General features: G+C 41.4%; 1 protein-coding gene across 23 annotated transcripts in view; it reads right to left on the bottom strand.

Annotated features, from left to right (window-relative positions):
- QKI (QKI, KH domain containing RNA binding) overlaps positions 1-20,654 on the bottom strand; it is a 113,402-nt gene that overhangs the window by 68,198 nt on the left and 24,550 nt on the right. For all 23 annotated transcript variants that reach the window (XR_015949032.1, XR_004692152.3, XR_015949033.1 and 20 more), the window contains exon 2: positions 9,468-9,610. Coding sequence is in view for 16 of the 23 variants with exons in the window: in XM_035108588.3 (XP_034964479.1) it covers positions 9,468-9,610 (143 nt within the window). In the remaining 7 variants the exon portion in view is untranslated. The remainder of the gene's footprint in view (positions 1-9,467; positions 9,611-20,654) is intronic.

The raw sequence follows: 20,654 nt of genomic DNA, 5'->3' as shown, positions 1-20,654 counted from the left end.
CTTCCCCACACAATAACTCTGAAGGACCCCTTCCTAACTAAGCCCCAATTAACTCTCCCAAACCTGCTCCAGAAGGTTGGGAGATCTTCCACAGCAGCTTTCAATCTCACATGAGGAACTATGATTGTACAAGGTCTTTTTTATTTAAAATATTTCTATCCCCCTTTTTAATACTGATTCACAAGGTAGCTCTCAATATAAACATAGAATAATTAAGAACAACAGGATAAAAAGAGGAAAAGAGCAGTGTTTTAACTCTTTATGGTAAAGGGAAAAGATGCCACAAAAAACCTGAAAGGTCCTGCTACCTGTTACCATCTACATTAATTCAGAAAGTGGGACCATTCTCAAGGCCTCTTAAAATGTTCTTAAAAGTTGAGCATGTACATGTGAGAGAAAGCAGTTTTCAGGTAACTATCCCAAAAAGTTGAGTGCTCTATTTCTATGTAAATTAGGAACCAATCTGATAATTTCTCAAATAGGATTATTTACACTCTACCTACCAAACATAGGCATGTCATTTTCATCTCATGAAAATCTTCTCTAGTTTGCCCAGTTATTCTCAGACTTTGGTTCAACCTATCAGTCTTGGGCATTTCATTTTGTTTGCTACTTTGCTTTTTTGAGGGTGGAACAGGGCCAAGGCAGAATGAAGCAGAATGGAACACCACTGGAAAGAAGAAGAGAAGAGAAAATTGTCCGTTGCTCAGATTCCTTTGTTCTCACAATTAACACATACTGTCATGGCTGCTTGTCATAAGACGCTACATGATTATATTTCAAATACCTTCCTTTTTTAAGAGAAAAAGGGAAGCATTCAAAATGCACATATATAGTGCAAAGAGATGCAGGACTTTCTTGAAAGCATCAAAGTGTGAATAACATTCTAGTTGTAAATGTAGATTATTTGCACCATCATTCCAGAAAAAGGAAGAACTTTCAGTGAGCAACTTGATTTAAACCAATGGTTTAAAATCAGCCTTTGCTTGCCAATTTTGATTTTTACTATTAGTGGTTACTAACCTTTGGCTCTCTAGATGTTGAACCATGACTCACATCATCCCTGACTAGATGAAGCTGATGCAGGTTGGAAATCAACATCATCTAGAGCAGTGTTTCCCAACCAGTGTGCCTCCAGATGTTTTGGGACTACAACTCCCATCATCCCTAGCTAGCAAGACCAGTGGTCAGGAATGATGAGAGTTGTAGTCCCAAAACATCTGGAGGCACACTGGTTGGGAAACACTGATCTAGAGGGCTACAAATAAGTCATCCTCAATTTAAATTGTTGTTTTGAATCACAATTTAAATAAAGCCACCATCTGCCTGTAGGTCTCCCGCTACCACAAAGAACACCCCAGGTTTCCCACTTGTGTCCACCCACTCCTGTAGTCTGCTATCTGTGGATTGTCTGGTCCTCCCCAGACAGATGGAAGAGAGAGAAGAAAGGAATATACAAACCCAAAGAACTTAACAGTGAAGCTGGGAAGGAAGATGAGGCAGTTGTGAAGAGATGCTGGGTGGCAAGCACTTGCCCAACAGTACCACTGAGCCTGAAACCAATTTCAATTGTAACCAAACATCATTTGACAAGCAGTGTTATTTAACAGCTCGTAACATATATTATGTAATCCTTGCACTAGTTAGCAGCTTCCCCCCAAATTTAGTGCCAACTGTGGTTTCTGAACTACGAAGACAGGCCATATCAGTGGTACCTCGGGTTACAGATGCTTTGGGTTACAGACACTTCGGGTTACAAACTCCGCTAACCAGGAAGTGGTTGCTCCAGCTTAAGAACTTTGCCCCAGGATAAGAACGGAAATCGCGCACCAGCAGTGCAGTGGCAGCAGGAGGCCCCATTAGCAAAAGCACGCTTCAGGTTAAGAACCGTTTCAGGTTAAGAATGGACCTCTGGAACGAATTAAGTTCTTAACCCGAGGTACCACTGAAGTCTTTTTCACATACTGAGGAAAAGGTTACTCTAAAACCAGAGAGAGAATTTAAAATATATTCTGTTACAGTTCTGTTACAGGATTATACTCATAACCCTGGAATAATTTAAAAGCATATTGTTACTTTTTGACAGACAGACCAACTATAACTTTTTCTTCTTATTTTTTAAATAGAAACACTAGCCTTCCACAGATGATTTGAAACCTATTACTTTGCTGGCATCCATCTGTTTTAAGAGACATTAGAGTACACCTCTGGGGGTGAAGTCAAACCGCTGTGTTAGCAGCACTGAGGTGACCTCCCCAGGGCACAAGCCTGGCAGTGTGTATGGTGGTTCTGGGTTGCCCAAATGCAAGGTGGATAAAAATCAATGATTTTTTTAAAAGAAATCAAAAAATCAGATTTTTTTATTTAAATCAGATTTTTTTATTTAAATCGATTTTTTTGATTTAAATCAGATTTTTAAAAAAATTAAAATGCTTTTTGAGGAAAATATATTACCATCCAAAGGTTATTCCATCATGAAATAAAGATTAGTTTTTTAATTATGTAGAATAAGGTTGTACATGTTTAATTTGGGGGGTAAATAAATGCCATTAATCCATTCACAATGTCATGCTCTTCCAGAGGTTTTTGTAAGATTATTGTGCAGTTTCTCTGCCTACAAGATATTATCACAGATGCTTGGTTAACTTTAGCAGTTCTCAAAATTGAATTTGACTCAACAGAGATCACATGCCTCCTCTTCACAGCAAAAATGTTATAACATGAACAGAGTTGAGAAAAAGACCTTAATCCTATTGTTCTACAAACCTATGAATACAGAAACAACCCCTTCAGTGCTAAGTTTCAAGAAGTTCAGTGAATAGAATAGAAACAATATTTTTCTGATTGTTTGGAGTATTTAAGTTTTTCATGTGTAGGCTGGGCTGACAGTCTAAGTTTCTTAATATATATATATATATTTGTTTTTGTTTAGCCAAATTAGTTAACAAACATGGATGTTTGTTTAGCAAATAACATATGCTATAATGTTATTGTTTCAGTTGAATAAATCTATTTAAATTGTTATTATTAAGGTAATGATTATTTTTTCTCCTTCCTAAGTACAACAGTAAAGTTGTCCAAATATAAATGATTAACCTATTAAACTGGGGATAAAAAACTAATATGAAAAGTTGTTATTCTAAAAATCTTCATCTACCTGCATATTAAAGTTATACCAGCAAGAATTAGTCTTTATGTAGAAAACTATGATTTAAATCATGTCTTACTGACTAGTGATTTAAATCGTGATTTAAATCAGTTTGATTTAAATCAAATCCACCCTGCCCAAATGACAAGACCACCCTCTCAGCTTCGCTGGTGTGGTCCACAGGAAAATAGAGAAGTACATTTGGCATCAGTTTGGCTGCAGCAGTTGTTGAAAGGAGGCATACAAAATTTACTCCTTAGGCTTTTCTTCTCCCCAAGATATCCCGCAAGGCAGCGGAGGTTTAGGATCAGAGTTTCCTCCGCTTCTACATGGGCTACTTTCTCAGGTTGATGAGCCCCATCTGCCCCTCACCTTTCTCTGCAGCACATGCAGAAAATGCACTCCCCAGAAGGAGCACAATGTGTCCCCCAACAGAAGTGTTACCCTCCCCTAACACCCTGACCCATTGCTATCACCATATGGTGAAATTAAGTTTTGAGTAACTGCAAAAGTTTGTGTTACAGATTGGGAGCAGGTCTAAAGAAGTTTAAGAGTTTACTTTAAAATCTAAATTTTCTGAGGAAAATACAATATTTGAACAATCTTCCTAACAATACTATACTAGCCACTATGGATGTGGAATCTCTATATACCAACATCCCACACAATGATGGTTTACAAGCCATAAGGAACACCATTTCAGATAAAACCACAGCGGACTTTGCTACCAAACTCTGCCACTTTGTCCTTACCCACAACCACTTCAAATTTGGTGATGACCTGTTCCTCCAGATCAGCGGCACAGCCATGGGCACCCGCATGGCCCCACAGTATGCCAACATCTTCATGGCAGATTTAGAACAACGTTTCCTTAACTCCTACCCACTCAAACCTCTCCTGTACCTGCGATACATTGACGATATTTTTATTATCTGGACACATGGACAACAGACCCTGGAAACCTTCCACCAGACATTCAATGACTTTCACCCCACCATCAACCTAACAATGAACCAATCTATGCAAGAAATACATTTTTTGGACACTACTATAAAAATACAGGATGGACATATAGACACCACCTTATACAGAAAACCAACTGACCGACAAACATATCTACATGCTTCTAGCTACCATCCCAAACATACCAAACAATCCATCGTATACAGCCAGGCCTTACATTACAACCGCATCTGTTCCAACTCTACAGACAGAGAATCTCACCTAAGAGATCTACAGCAAACCTTTTTAGAACTAAAATATCCACCTGATGAAGTTAAACAACAGATCAACAGAGCCAGACAGATACCTAGAGAGAACCTGCTGCAAGACAGACCCAAAAAAGAAAATAACAGAACACCACTAGTCATCACATACAGCTCCCAAGCTAAAACAGTACAACACATCATCAGAGATCTACAGCCTCTCCTGGACAATGACAGCTCCCTTTCTCAAGCTCTGGGAGGAAGACCTTTCATTGCCTACAGACAGCCACCCAATCTTAAACAACTCCTCACCCACAATAATACAACCACCAGACTTAACATGGACACTGGTACCAGAGCCTGCAATAAACCCAGATGCCAACTTTGCTGCCACATACACCCAGACAACATCATTACTGGCCCCAACAACATCCAACATACCATCTCAGGACTATTTAATTGCTCATCTTCTAACATTGTGTATGCCATCAAATGCCAACAGTGCCCTTCAGCTCTCTATATTGGACAAACAGGCCAAACCCTACGCCAAAGGATAAATGGACATAAATCTGACATCAGGAACCAGAAGACAGAAAAACCAGTAGGAGAACACTTCAATCTCCCAGGACATTCTATACAAGATCTCAAAGTAGCTGTCTTACTACAAAAGAATTTCAGAAATAGACTGGAAAGAGAAGTTGCTGAATTGCAACTTATCACCAAGCTCAAAACCATGGAGGGACCTGGTTTGAACAGAGATATCGGGTTCTTATCTCATTATACATGATAAGCGATCTTCAGCCATCTCAACCCTTGCTTTTTCATGCAAAACCATTTGCAGTCGTTTGCGGTCATCAACAGCTATCAGTCAGTCAATCACCCATTTCCACCACCCTTCTGAGTGATCCCCCCTCCCCCTCCCCACCCCTCCCCACCCCTTCTCTACATAAGTGCCTGGAAACTTCCATTTCACTGTATCTGAAGAAGTGTGCATGCACACGAAAGCTCATACCAAAATAAAAACTTAGTTGGTCTTTAAGGTGCTACTGAAGGAATTTTTTTTATTTTAAAATCTAAGTTATTTAGATTTTAGTGAGAGAGATCATCCATTTCATCATCTTCATCATCATTTATTATTTATACCCCGCCCATCTGACTGGGTTTCCCCAGCCACGCTGGGCAGCTCCCAACCAAATATTAAAAACACAATACAGCATTAGACATTAAAAACACCCCTAAACAGGACTGCCTTCAGATGTCTTTTAAAAGTAAGATAAAAGTAAGCAAAGATTGTTTATTGCTTTGACATCTGACGGGAGGGTATTACACAGGGCAGGCACCACTACCAAGAAGGCCCTCTGCCTGGTTCCCTGTAACCTCACTTCTCACAGTGAGGGAAAACCGTCAGAAGGCCCTTGGCGCTGGAGGTGGGGACGCTCCTTCAGGTATACTGGGTCGAGGCCGTTTAGGGATTTAAAGGTCAGCACCAACACTCTGAATTGTGCTCGGAAAAGTACTGGGAGCCAATGCAGATATCTCAGGACCGATGTTATATGTTCTCAGCAGCCACTCCCAGTCACCAGTCTAGCTGCCGCATTCTGGATTAACTGCAGTTTCTGAGTCACCTTCAAAGATAGCCCCACATAGAGCACATTGCATAATCCAAGCGGGAGATAACTAGAGCATGCACCACTCTGGCGAGACAGTCTGCGGGCAGGTAGGGTCTCAGCCTGCGTACCAGATGGAGCTGGTAGACAGCTGCCCTGGACACAAAATTCAACTGAGCCTCCATGGACAGCTGTGAATCCAAAATGACTTCCATGCTGTAAACCGCATCCTTCAGGGACACAGTTACCTCATTCAGGACCAGGGAGTCCTCCACACCAGCCCACCCCCTGTCCCCCAAGAACAGTACTTCTGTCTTGTCAGGATTCAACCTCAATCCATTAGCATCCATCCATCCTCCAACCGCCTCCAGACACTCATACAGGACCTTCACCATCTTCACTGGTTCTGATTTAAAAGAGAGGTAGAGCTAGGTATCAACTGTATATTGATGAACACCCAGCCCAAACCCCCTGAAGATCTCTCCCAGCAGCTTCACATAGATGTTAAAAAGCATGGGGGAGAAGACGGAACCCTGAGGCACCCCACAAGTGAGAGCCCAGGGGTCTGAACCATAGCTGTCAAGTTCTCCCTTTTTTTAAGGGAAATTCCCTTAAGCTGAATTGGCTTCCTCGCGAGAAAAGGGGAAACTTGACAGCTATGGTCTGAACACTCATCCCCCACCACCACTTTCTGGACACGGCCCAGGAGAAAGGAGTGGAACCACTGTATAACAGTGCCCCCAGCTCACAACCTCTCTAGAACAGGCTTCCTCAAACTCGGGCCCTCCAGATGTTTTTGGCCTACAACTCCCATGATCCCTAGCTAGCAGGACCAGTGGTCAGGGATGATGGGAATTGTAGTCTGAAAACATCTGGTGGGCCGAGGTTGAGGAATCCTGCTGTAGATGGTCCAGAAGGATGTTAGATTCCAAACTAACAGTGGAATCCTAGCAATATCTTACCCTTACATTAGTCTGTATATTCTAAGGCTGCAATCCTTTCATATATGGTATCAACTGAAATAAAGTAAATTCCCTTCTCAGATTATGCTTAGCAATTTTTGATAAATAATTTTCTGGACCTAGTTTATGAATATATCTTATTGACTTTCAACAAACACAAAGTTGAGCAACATGAAATGAACAAGTATTAGTCTCTTACAGACTATTCTATCAGTCATGAGAGGGCTGGTGCTGTGCTGTTTTTATTCTAATTATCTGTATGGTTTTAATAGATTTTGTGTGTGTGTGGACACACACACTCTCTCTTTTAATTTCAAATTCCATCAAAGTTTAATTTTTAAAATGTTTGTTCATAGCTGTTATTATTATCTGTGAGCCACAGTGAGCCTCTGCCAGGGAAAAGGGTGGGGTATAAATAAATATATATACAACTACAACAGCAACATAAAAAGCTGCCTTAGACCAGGTCAGGTATTTGCCCATCTAGCCTAATATTGCCCATTAAGATTGACAGTGGCTCTCCAGGGTCTCATCACTTCCTGCTGCAGGAATGGAGAACCTCAGGTCTGGCAGCTGAATGTGGCCTTCCAGGCCTCTCCATCTGGCCCTCAAAACTATCTACAGCTCATACCCTTCTCATTGGCCCCACCTGGCACCAGAAGTGCTTTTGCCTGACTGGAATGTGTCCTTGAACTCTGATGATGCCTCTTGCAAATCTGGATGGCAGATAGGGAGGGCTGTATAGGAACTAGCCTACTATACAAAGGCAAACTCTGTCCACTTTTGCTTTTCGTCATATCCACCACTAGCACGAGGCCCTTAGAATATTGCCTAAAGGGAATGTGTCTCTTAGCTCGAAAAGGGTTCCCCATCCATGCCTTACTAGATACTTTACCTGGAGTTATCAGGGATTGAACCTGATAGCCTCTGCCTACAAAGCATGTGCTCTACACTATTGAGTAATGGTTTTCTCCCCTGGAAACAGATAGTTGTTTTAGAGGGTGGGAAATTTAAACTGGGAATAATGTAGATAGCAAGAAAATGGCCCTATGCATTTCAAAGGATTTCAAAGTCTGAAAGCAACAAGAACCAGGAGCTAATAAAAATAGAAATATGACATTCTCATCAGCCCAAATCAGCAAGCAGCATGAAAAGCGATTTCAGAAAAAGCAGCAACTTGGCAGAAGCCCTGTCCCAGGGTTGGTATTTTTTGCTTTTTTTGAGTGGAGTGCTCCTCTCCCGCCCCGCCCCGCCCCGCCCCGCCCCCTGCATTTTCTGGTCCCATGCCCCATTCACTGTATTAAGACAGTAAATGCTACCCTATCCTGCATTTTAAAAGGTTTTTGAATAAAATTATATGGACTCTGAATTCCTTAGTTTGTTATGTCTTCATTCCATAATTTACTCAACCATTATTAATTCAGGAAGAGCAATATCACAGCTTTCCATTTAGTAGTAACTGTTTTATGTACTAATTTATAATTGTCTGTTACTTACAGTAACTGAAAAAGTTACCATTGCTCTTATCAGTATAGTTTCTTTCTTTTTTTTAACTAAAACATGCATGTATAGACACGCAACATGCTCAGCTGTGACAAGTATAGAAAGTTTGAGCACACTTCCCAAACTCAGTTCAATGTGCCTGCAAGTGCTGTGCCCATAATAGGTAGGGCTCAATCGAATCCTAGATATTCTCAGAAAAGCAACTGCACAGATTGTGTATATTTCCAAAAGCATAGACATAAGATTGGATACTTCTCTCAAAACAAAATGGTCAAATGACCAGTCAATCACATTTGAATGTTGGTTGCCTTCCGTTAAACTATACTGCCACTGTATAAAAAAATGAAACTTGCTAGCCACATATTTTCCAACTACTGTATTAGCAAATCAAAACTTATTACTCAAGATATTTCAATGTAGATCTTGATGTTTAAAGAGTTGTTTTTTTAATTAAAAAAACTTTAGCTTTGCAGAAGTTCATCCAATATGAAGTTTCAATTGTTATTCTGTTGTAGAGGCAAGATGTCATGTATTCTGAAGTGTAATCCCATATGTTACAGAAAGAAAAGGGTCCTACCAAATTATCATCTGAGCAGCAAGCTAGCCTATCCCTGTTCTTAGACATAGGAAGGCTCACATATGGGAACATTTCAGAAACATCTCATTGGAGACAGGTGAGTTGATCCTGAGCACACAAACTGCAGGTGCTGTGGGGATGAGTACAAATGGTCTCACCCCTTGGCATAATGACAGAATCACGCAGCTTCCAGGACAGTATTGTTTTGCCAAGCATTTGACAATAGCTAATGCCGCTAACAGCTCATTATACTTTGTGAAGTGACCACTTTCTTAATCTTAGTTTAGTCCAGAAAAACAGCAAGATATAAGCCATAAAATAAAAAATAAAGATTGCTCTATTTATCAGACCTTATACCTCAGTAGTATTCTTAGATCTAGAAAACTGGCAAACATGAAGCCACACTGAGAGAATATTGCACAAGCTGTAAGCCAGAAGATAGATTCACCAAAAGAAGGTACTTACATCTGGAAATTCTTTTACAGGCACATATAGTTTCTCTTGTAACTGTACAATAGGTCCCACAGCATCAGGTAATTCTGCACTTCTCTTCTCCGTGCTTCCATTTAACGTGTCGTTATACATGTCTTTCCGTACTCTGCTAATTTCTGTGGGGGGAAATGTATACTTTGTGTTAAACTCAAGACACTAAAATTTCTAAAACATTTATTTATCAATTTATTGTCATTTTATGGGATGACATTTATGGACATTATGGACAAAATATGGACATTTATATAAACTTTATGGTTTATAATGTTCTATTAATGCAATGAGAAGGTACTCTGAGGTAGGAGAGGACATTCTGCTTTATAATTGGTGCAGGGAAACTCATCAGTTCCATTTACTGCTTCATCATATATTTGCTTTCTAAAAAATACAACTGGAAGTAAAATTGCCAATACAAAACCTCTTAGTTATTGTTACCGTAATATTTTACTCAAGTCTACCTTCAAATTTTGATTCAGGCAAAATACTGAAACCTCATGAACTATTTATATGTCCAAAATAAAAGTGTTTTTGCTTGCTTTATGAAATCAAATTCAGGCATGATAGGTATCATCCAACATCACAATAGTGCAACAGGACTTTCTTCCTCTCCTTATGGCTGCAGGCCCCCAAAAGTTGCTTCTGAGGGGCGGGGAGCACTACAGAATAATTATGGGAGGTGGGAGGAGAGGAAGTTCCATTGCACAAGTGGAAACTTCATTGCACAATCAGGCGGGAATCACAGGATGTTACCGTAAGGGTTCAACTTCAGAGGAAACTATAGCAAACAGAAAATTCCTAGGAATTCTAGAACTTTGTTGGGTCCATTGAAATACACATGATCACATCAGGTCTAATGCTCAAGAATCAGTCTGGACAATCTTCTGAACCCTCACCTAGTAGTGATCCAATCATAAATGAAGGAACCAAAGCCAACAACCTATTTCCAGACCAATGCAACAAACCAGATATTCAAAAAGAAAAAATAACATCTACTGTACATGCTTCAAATGTGGGGCTGGGAACTCAAAAGGAACCATTTTAGATAATACTGACCAAATAGAAATGACTATTCAGCTCTTAAGTAATTCATGTCACACCTCACATCATGATGAAGTCACAGAATATCACTGCTTTGACAGAAATGAACCTTGCATTTACCAAGATCAATCAGCTAGGTTTTCAAGCAAGTGTTACTGAGGACTGCAGGCTTGAATGTGGCTTTGCTTTACTTTTCTTTTTAAAGGCCCACATTTTGGCAAGTTAAACAGACACCCATGTGTAACATTAGGAACATAAAATGATACCAATATCAGTAGAAGCCTCACAAATTCAGTGCACAGCAATTATTAGACAACAGTTTCTCTAGCTCACCTCCCCTACAAACCTTACTTCTGCCATTAGGGCACACTGGCCCCAACTCTTTCTCAAATTCAAACAGGCTTTCTTGCCTTGTAGTATAGAGAATTATTCCGTGCCACAGACAACACATATGACTACTTACAGGCTGCTGAAATAAAGCTAAACAAAAACGAAACTTTAAATACATGTACAGGGTGGAGGGGCAGAATCTTCCTAAGTTACTAAACAATGTTTTGGAAGCATCTCTTAAAGAATAATTTTCTGTTCCTCTCTGCCCTATTCCATTTTTGATAAATGTTGTCTTTCATTAAATTTATACATTCTGTTGGTATTCGGTACAACAGAATCTAATTAACTAGTAGTCACTTTAGACTGTGGTGCAGAATATTTACTATTGTATCCAAAATGGAAAATAATTTCAAAGAGCACATCCAGTTACACTTAAGCATAATAACAGTAATTTCATTTCTCTAACACAAACTCACATAAAATACATCTATGCAGTGTACAGAATTCTCAACTAAAACAAACTTTAGACTGAATAGTACAGTAGTCTCCCCATGTTAAAACCAGTAAAGTTTCTAAAGCAGTTTGTCATGTTTTAAGAAAGGGAATTCCACTAGGTAGCAAAAAACTGTTACATTACTTTAAGTAGCTCTTTGGATCACATACATTAATAGGATTCACTGCAAATTACTGTTTTCCTTTGCACTCATTTCTCTTACACAGCAGTTTGAAAACACACCAGTGCAAGTAAATAGATACCGATGCAGTGGGAAGGTAAACAGTGTTTCCATGCGCTCTGGTTCAGTCACAGTGTTCTGTTGTGCCAGAAGCAGTTTAGTCATGCTGGCCACATGACCCGGAAAGCTGTCTCCCAGGTCCTAGTCCAACCACTAACCACTACTGCACAACAGATGTTATTTCTTATTTCTGTGTTCTTTGTGATTTAATTTTTTCCTTCTATCAATTTCCTTTGTGAATCCAGTTCATAGTGGTTAGAATGACTGGCTTGTCATATGAGACTGATAATATATTTTTAACTATTTGGCAGCATTTTAATTTGGCAGCAAACTCTATTTTATCATTTTCTATTATAAAAATGGAACTGCAGGGTTGCAAAGCCCTCACCCCAAGTGCAGCACTCCTATCAAATGGCTTCAGCATTTAAAGCAACATCTTCCATACACAAACAGGTTTGAATCTAAACAGCCTTTCAAACTAACATTTCAAAATTGGTGTAGCGTTCAATTCACAATTCATAGCAGAATGTTTTGAAACTTGAGCACATTGATTAGTTGCTAAAATTCCACAAATTTTACCCAGGGCCCACACATTTTGGAGGGAAGGTACTCTTTAACAGGGCATGAATGAAACGCACAACTGAGAACCAAAGACTCAGATGTTATGCAGTACAAGGCCTTATTACCGTATTGTAGCAGCAAGCTGGTTAGCAGATGCAACTGTTTTGTACACTTTTGAAACAACTTTCAGACATCAGGCCTGAAAGTGCTACTTGCTTAGTACTCCAAACACCAGCACTGCGAGCATCATTACCTGTTGATACCACTGACTTTTTTATATGTAGGAATTTTTCAGTATATCTGATAAATTTTAACATACTATAGCTTAAGTAGCATTTCAAACATTAGTACCATGTTTCCCCTTTTTTAATACGTAGTCAGAAAGTAAGCCATGGCAGCATTTTTTAGCATTAGTGAAATATAAGACACCCCCCGAAAATAAGGCATACCTCCATGCCGTGTAGAGCGAGACCGCCGAGCGCCCCAGCCGGCCAGCGGGACCCAGCCAGCCAGAGGGGCCTGGAACCGGCCAGCAGCCTGGCCTCTCTTTTTTTTGCCTGCCCGAGGCGGCCTGCCGCCCCGCCACCGGAACCGGCGGATGCAGAGCGGAGTGCTCCGCAGCGCCGGGCGGAGCGCAGCGGCCTGGCCTCTTTTTTTTCTTTTTTTGCCTGCCGCCCTGCCACCGGAACCGGCAGCTGCAGAGCGGAGCACCCAGCAGCACCCCGAGCCAGCTGCCTGCCCCTTCGAGGAGGCCTTAAGGTACAAGACATCCCCTGAAAATGAGACACCATGTGTTTTTTTGAGTAAAAAAAGAATAAGACGGTGTCTTAAAAAGGGGAAAACACGGTAGCAGAGCAGGTATTTCATAAAACATTTACTGTTCTTCAAACTGTACCATTCTTTTACTGGAACACCGCACAGAAATGTTTTCTAAATTTTAGCTTTACCTCAAGCTCCTATTGGCTATGACTACAGTATTCTCTTCTTTGGTACTAGCAGATACAAGTGACACAATGAAAACAAAACCGGAAGTAAAAACTCAAGCCTCCATTCCTGCAAAGAACAACCTCAGCCAAAGTTCATGGATTGGTATTATTTTATTGCTCAGGGATTGTTTTCTTAGGGAGCGGATTGGGAGAGGGATCTGACACTGATGTGAAGGGACAATGGGCATGATGCAACAGCAGGGCCTGCATGGTGGTTGCATGAAGGAAGTGTTGGCCAAGACTGAGCAGTAAGAGCACACCGGAGGGCACTGAGGGAGGAGCAGCCAGATGCTGCCGACGCCCAGAGCTTGAGGCGATGCCTCTTTCCTTTCCTTCCTCTACTCGGTCGCCCTTCCCCCCCTTGTATCCCCCCCCCGGCTGCCATTTAAATGTTGTTGTTTAGTCATGTCCGACTCTTCTTGACCCCATGGACCAGAGCACGCCAGGCACTCCTGTCTTCCACTGCCTCTCCAGTTTGGTCAGACTCGTGTTGGTAGCTTCTCCTTCTGCCCTCAATCTTTCCCAACATCAGGGTCTTTTCTTCTCTTCTCATGAGGTGGCCAAAGTATTGGAGCCTCAGCTTCACGATCTGTCCTTCCAGTGAGCACTCAGGGCTGATTTCCTTAAGAATGGATAGGTTTCATCTTCTTGCAGTCCATGGGGCTCTCAAGAGTCTCCTCCAGCACCATACTGTAATTCAAAAGCATCAATTCTTCGGCGATCAGCCTTCTTTATGGTCCAGCTCTCACTTCCATACATCACTGCTGGGAAAACCATAGCTTTTACTATACGGGCCTTTGTCGGCAAGGTGATGTCTCTGCTTTTTAAGATGCTGTCTAGGTTTGACATTGCTTTTCACCCAAGAAGCAGGCGTCTTTTAATTTCGTGACTGCTGTCATCATCTGCAGTGATCATGGAACCCAAGAAAGTAAAATCTCTCACTGCCTCCATTTCTTCCCCTTCAATCTGCCAGGAGGTGACGGGACCAGCGGCCATGATCTTGGTTTTTTTGATGCTGAGCTTCAGACCATATTTTGCGCTCTCCTCTTTCACCCTCATTAAAAGGTTCTTTAATTCCTCCTCACTTTCTGCCATCAAGGCCATTTAAATACTTATAAGTTTATGTTGATTAAAATCATTTTAAATATTGTATTGTTTTTTCTGTTTTTGTGCACTACAAATAAAATATGTGCAGTGTGCATAGGAATATGTTCATATTTTTTTCAAACCATAGCCCAGTCCCCAACAGTGTCTGAGGGACAGTGAACTGGCCCATTTAAAAAGTTTGAGGACCCCTGCCTTAAAACATTCAGGGAAAACAAAAAGCAAACACTGTTGTAGTATACATACATTTCACCTTAATTTTTGTGTGAAAATATTACCAGAATATGCCCCTTTCAACACTTCCCCAGGATTCATCAAAGAATAATTTAAAATATTTTTCTTTCACAGAAACACCTATACCATCTGTCTTCTATGAATGATCTACAAAAACGATGGTTTGCTATGGATTGGGGGAGGAATAATGTTGCATCCAACTTTTTGTAAGCACGAGGAACCCTAGCACTAGGGAATTCTGTACACATGTCAAATTGCTTTGGGTAACTCCCAGATCAGGGAATTGGGTTGATTCAGGGGATTTTTGAGTTGCCCAAATTGAGGCAGGGGTCTTCTAAGTGACTTTAACTAAATCAGAGTCCTCCCAAAGATTCCTTACTGACAGAGGTAAACAGACAGATTCAATGTCTGTAAAAGTGTCTGTTTTATTTTGCTCCGTATGGGGAAAACCATGTAAGGAGGAAGAGTAGTGCAAGCTTTCAACCAAGGAATAATTTTACCAATGCTCTTTTTTACTTCCAATTGCAGTGCTTATGGAAGGCATGTAGAAGAAATATGGTTCCAGTGTTTTTCATTGGTTTTTGTTACTGTGTATGGCAGCAAAGGCAGGAGTAATCCACAGGGCCTTAGTACAGTGGTACCTCGGTTTATGAACACAATTGGTTCCGGACGTCTGTTCATGAACTGAAGCGAACTTTCCCATTGAAAGTAATGGAAAGTGGATTAATCTGTTCCAGACGGTCCGCGGAGTACTTAAACTGAAGTGTTCATAAACTGAAGCGAACTTTCCCATTGAAACTAATGGAAAGTGGATTACTGCGTTCCAGACAGGTCCGCGGAGTACTCAACCTAAAGCGTACTTAACCCGAAGCATGGGTGTATTTGGTTCCGGAAGTCTGTTCATAAACTGAAGTGTTCATAAACTGAAGCGAACTTTCCCATTGAAAGTAATGGAAAGTGAATTACTGTAATCCATTCCAGATGGGTCCGCAGCGTTCATAAACTGAAAATTCATAAACCGAGGTGTTCATAAACCGAGGTTCCACTGTATTAGGAGTTTGTAACTCCCTTTGTGACTTTTTTCAGAGTGACAAATACAAGAACTACCCCCATGGCAATACATACCAATACATATCTGAAGAAGTGTGCATGCACACGAAAGCTCATACCAATGACAAACTTAGTTGGTCTCTAAGGTGCTACTGGAAGGGGAGGGGTTATTTTGTTCCGAATACATACCAATGATTAGCTATTTGTGAGTATCAGTCCCTGTTCACTTTGCTCTCAAACTCCACTCCCCTAAGACCCCCTACCCTACCCTCCACCTTACTCCTTGCCAAAGCACCACAGCACAGAATGCCAACGCATCTCCCCTGTTGACTGACCCACGCCACCTCCACAAGTCAATCTCACTCACCCTCTCCAGCCCCTTACTTGAACTACTCCACTGCCACAAGTCCAGCTCACTCACCTGCTTGCTCACCCCACTCACTGCCATCAGTAATAGGATGATGCTTCGAAAAAGTCTGCTTTACCTTAACACTGAATGGTTTCAGACTAAAGCAGCATGCTTTATTTTGATACGCATATGCTGGGTTGCAATCAAGAGATAGGCAAAAATCCTGACTGAGCTATGCAATGGCCCAATAGCACTCAGATCTGACCTACATGAATCAGCTCCTAAAACCAAATCTACCTAGAATCAGTGATGGAGAACTTCAGACCCACCACATCCCTCAATCTGGCCTGTCAGGTCTATCTCAGAAAGCCTCACCCATCTGCCAATCATTCTACATCATTCTACTGAGTTTGGAAATAAGCCCTTAAAAAGCAGACAGAAGGTTCTCACACCTCCAGTCTTTGTACTAAGCAACAAGATGCCAAGATCAGGTTTAAGCCCTCTGTCCACTCTTCAAAGAGTAAAACCCAAACCAGTGAAGGTGGTGAGAAATGCTGCCATTTACTTTCATTTCTGATCTTAGCAATTTGCTGCTTAGCATTAAGACCAAGAGATAAAACCCCTTCGCCTCTATGCCTGCTCAGGCAGCAGGATCTTTCCAAACACCCAAATCTCACTGCTGGAATGGAGATGGGGAATGAGCAGACTGAGCATTTGCTAGGGAATGAGGAAGAGAGGAAATGTGTGCAAATGTATTTTAATTTAATTTTTGTTTTATTCCAATGCATAAAATTGTATTTATTTTTCTTTGTACTATTTGAAATTATTCCACTGGTAGGAATTTTATTTTGCTTTGTTTCTGTCTTACCCACCACTGAAACCTTGGAAAGTTGGCCATGTCTGAACCCAGCTCTCAGAGCAAGTGTTTCCCTACCCCTCACTCCTAATTTGAACCAATTTTAAGACTGTTTTCCTCTATAATGAATGAAGTAATAAAACTTCATGGTTTTCCCAGTAGTGATGTATGGAAGTGAGAGCTGGACCATAAAGAAGGCTGATCGCCGAAGAATTGATGCTTTTGAATTATGGTGCTGGATGAGACTCTTGAGAGTCCCATGGACTGCAAGAAGATCAAACCTATCCATTCTTAAGGAAATCAGCCCTGAGTGCTCCCTGGAAGGACAGATCGTGAAGCTGAGGCTCCAATACTTTGGCCACCTCATGAGAAGAGAAGAATCCTTGGAAAAGACCCTGATGTTGGGAAAGATTGAGAGCACTAGGAGAAGGGGACGACAGAGGAAAAGATGGTTGGACAGTGTTCTCGAAGCTACGAACATGAGTTTGACCAAACTGCAGGAGGCAGTGCAAGACAGGAGTGCCTGGCGTGCTATGGTCCATGGGGTCACGAAGAGTCGGACACGACTAAACGACTAAACAACAACAATAAAACAGATGCCCTCATCACAGCAATCTCTTATTTGGTGTAACGTACATAACTGTTTTTTGCTCACTTCTCAGTTTCTGGATATTTATCACTTGACATGAATGTTTACTTTACATTTCATGCAAAGTTAAAACACTTATGTAGTACATGCCAACTCTGAGCACTGGCCTAGTTTTGCTCAGTGACTTATCACATAGAGATGTAAACTGAAATCAAGGTTTTGAAAACAGTTTAAACACCAGGTGCTGCAGGTTTCCATTTTCCAGCATGTGGGAGTGGGAGAGGTGCCATATGAATATCTACAGGACTGATCAATGTACCCACCCCCACATTGATCTAAAAAAGTCAAGTAGAAATGGGGGTCACATTATCCTAAGCAACCTTCTTTCCAGTTAGCAAGCTTCTAACAAAGCACCTTGTCTTCACTACATCAGCTGCCTTGTGACAAGTAATTACAACAGCCTTCCCTAATATGATGCCCCCCCAAAATGTTTTGAACTCCATTTCCCTGCAATCCCATCTAGCAAAACCAATAGTCAGGAATAATGACAGTTGCAGACCAAATACCTAGAGGGCACTAAGTTGAAGATCCCTGGCTTAGACATACCAAGTCACATGAGCTGGCAAGAACACAAAGAACTTGACCAAAAGATGCAAAGAATTATAACTGACTTTAAAAGAATTATTCACAAAAGATCATTATTTTGTTTTAGAACAACTGTTTTCATTATGCTTTATAAGGATGAAAGATTATCACATTTCACATTTTTGTAAACCAACATACAGTACTTCACTATGGGTAAATGCAGTTGATATCCAGGAAACAAAACCTACATTTAGGTACTTACACTTATGTAACACAAACCAGTATGAGCTGCTAAAGCAACTATTGTTGAATTAAAGCAAATGTTCATTTAAGCACAAAGCTGTATCTTGATGTCAATGTAAGCATAGAAAATGTACATTACAAATGCAGAAATACTGCATTTACTTGAGCCATCAAATCTAATGTAAATGTGCCATTGAATGTCCCACTTCGGGCACAAATAGAGGCAACTGCTGTGTGCTGGCTCGATCTCTTCAAAATCATGCTGGATTATTTGAATATATTTGAATATACAAGCACTATGGTCACTGCTCCAAACTGGTTCAACAAACAATTACACCTCACACCAGGGCCTTAGCACCACTTAAGATCCTCATCATCTTCCTGGTCAGTTTCATGATCAACTGTTATTGAGCACAGTCATTTATGGTATCAAGATTTTTTACACATGTAGCCAGTTTATACAATGATAGCTGAAATCATCCATAACATCATCTCCTATTTTGGACACTCCCTTGATTTCATCCTGCATCTCAAGATCTCTCTGGACATTTTGATCAAGGGCACAATAGCATGTTCTCAGTAGTAAATTACTCACTGGGCCCAGTAATACCACCCACAATGATTATGTGGAGGAGTCTGCACCTTTGGGGATTTCTAGTTTGCTAGACTCTGTGCTATTTCATGAACACAGAAACATCACCTACAATTCAATGGAGTTTCCTTCCAATAGAGTTAACGACTAAACACCAACAACATGTAATAGTCAAACATTATGCAAGTCAATGGCTCTTTTCATCTCCAAGATGGGCTTCTTTCATAGAGCTATTCAGAGCACTCCTTCTCTACTACTCTCCTCACTTCTACACAGCTGCAAACCAAGAGAGGGAGGCAGAGATTCTTCGATGTCACACTAAGCTGTTCTAAAGCCCAGGACTCTCCCCAGACTTTGCACTAATTTTAAAAAGGCTCAGAAAGTAGCAACAAATTCAGTGGTAGGCCTGCAGCTGTGGATGGGAGAATTTGCATGGTATCATTGCTTAAAACCTCACTCTCTCAGAAAAGGAAATAAAATATACATTTTTACTGGGACCATGGAGGATGTTAGCTCCAACATCAATATATACTGATCTAACTTAGCCCAGTATAGAGATAACATCACCAAATTACTAAGCACAGGAATGTCCACAATATGCCCCCTCTCTCCTCCCCCCCCACCTGCAGGTACAATTTCCCCCTCCGCTCCCCTTTTGGAACTAACCAAGGGTAACATTATGTGTGCTAACCCTATTTGGTACCAACCATGGCTTTCAATACTCTAGCATTGGTAGCAACCTGCATGCAATAAAAGCAAGAATCATCTCCAAAATGGGGGGAGCCCCTGGGGCATTCTTATTCTCATAGCCTTCATAGGTGGTGGTGGTTGAATTTATATACTGCCCTATACCCAGAGGTCTTAGGGCGGTTCACAGGGGGGGGGGGAATCAACAAAAAAACCCACTATATAATCAAAATAAAAACAACCCATTAACACACACACCCCGCAAAAGAACAAGCCACATTTTAAAATAGCATAGGATGTCAATCAGATCAACCAAAGGCCTGGTTTAAAAGGAACGTTTTTGCCTGGTGCCTAAAGGTGTATAATGAAGGCACCAGGCAAACATCCCTGGGGAGAGCATTCCATAGATGGGGAGCCACTGTAGAGAAGACCTGTTCTTGTGTTGGCACCCTTTGGACTTCGAGGAGGCACATGAAGAAGGGCCTCAGAAGATGATCTCAGATTCTGGGTAGGTTCATATGGAAAAAGGCGGTCCTTGAGGTATTGTAGTCCTAAGCCATTTAAGGCTTTATAGGTCAAATATGTACCGTAATATGCTCAAACCGTCTTGTCCAGTGAGCAACCTGGCCGTTGAATTCTGCACTGGCAGAATGGGAGGTGGGACTTGCTGGATGAAATCTGCCATTAGCAGTTCCTGTTGTTTAGTCGTTTAGTCATGTCCAACTCTTCGTGACCCCATGGACCAGAGCACATCAGGCACTGGCACTCCTGTCTTCCACTGCCTCCCGCAGTTTGGTCAGACTCATGTTGGTAGCTTCAAGAACACTGTCCAACCATCTCGTTCTCTGTCGTCCCCTTCTCCTTGTGCCCTCAATCTTTCCCAACATCAGGGTCTTTTCCAGGGAGTCTTCTCTTCTCATGAGGTGGCCAAAGTATTGGAGCCTCAGCTTCAGGATCTGCCCTTCCAGTGAGCACTCGGGGCTGATTTCCTTAAGAATGGATAGGTTTGATCAGGCATCCCCAAACTGCAGCCCTCCAGATGTTCTGGCCTACAACTCCCATGATCCCTAGCTAACAGGACCAGTGGTCAGGGATGATGGGGATTGTAGTCCAAAACATCTGGAGGGCCGAAGTTTGGGGATGCCTGGGTTTGATCTTCTTTCAGTCTATGGGACTCTCAAGAGTCTCCTCCAGCAGTCCCTAGACTTCTACAACAGGCATG

Source organism: Zootoca vivipara, chromosome 3 (assembly GCF_965207765.1).
Source record: "Zootoca vivipara chromosome 3, rZooViv2.hap1.1, whole genome shotgun sequence".
Lineage (NCBI taxonomy): Eukaryota > Metazoa > Chordata > Lepidosauria > Squamata > Lacertidae > Zootoca > Zootoca vivipara.
This window is presented reverse-complemented; position numbering and strand designations above follow the sequence as displayed.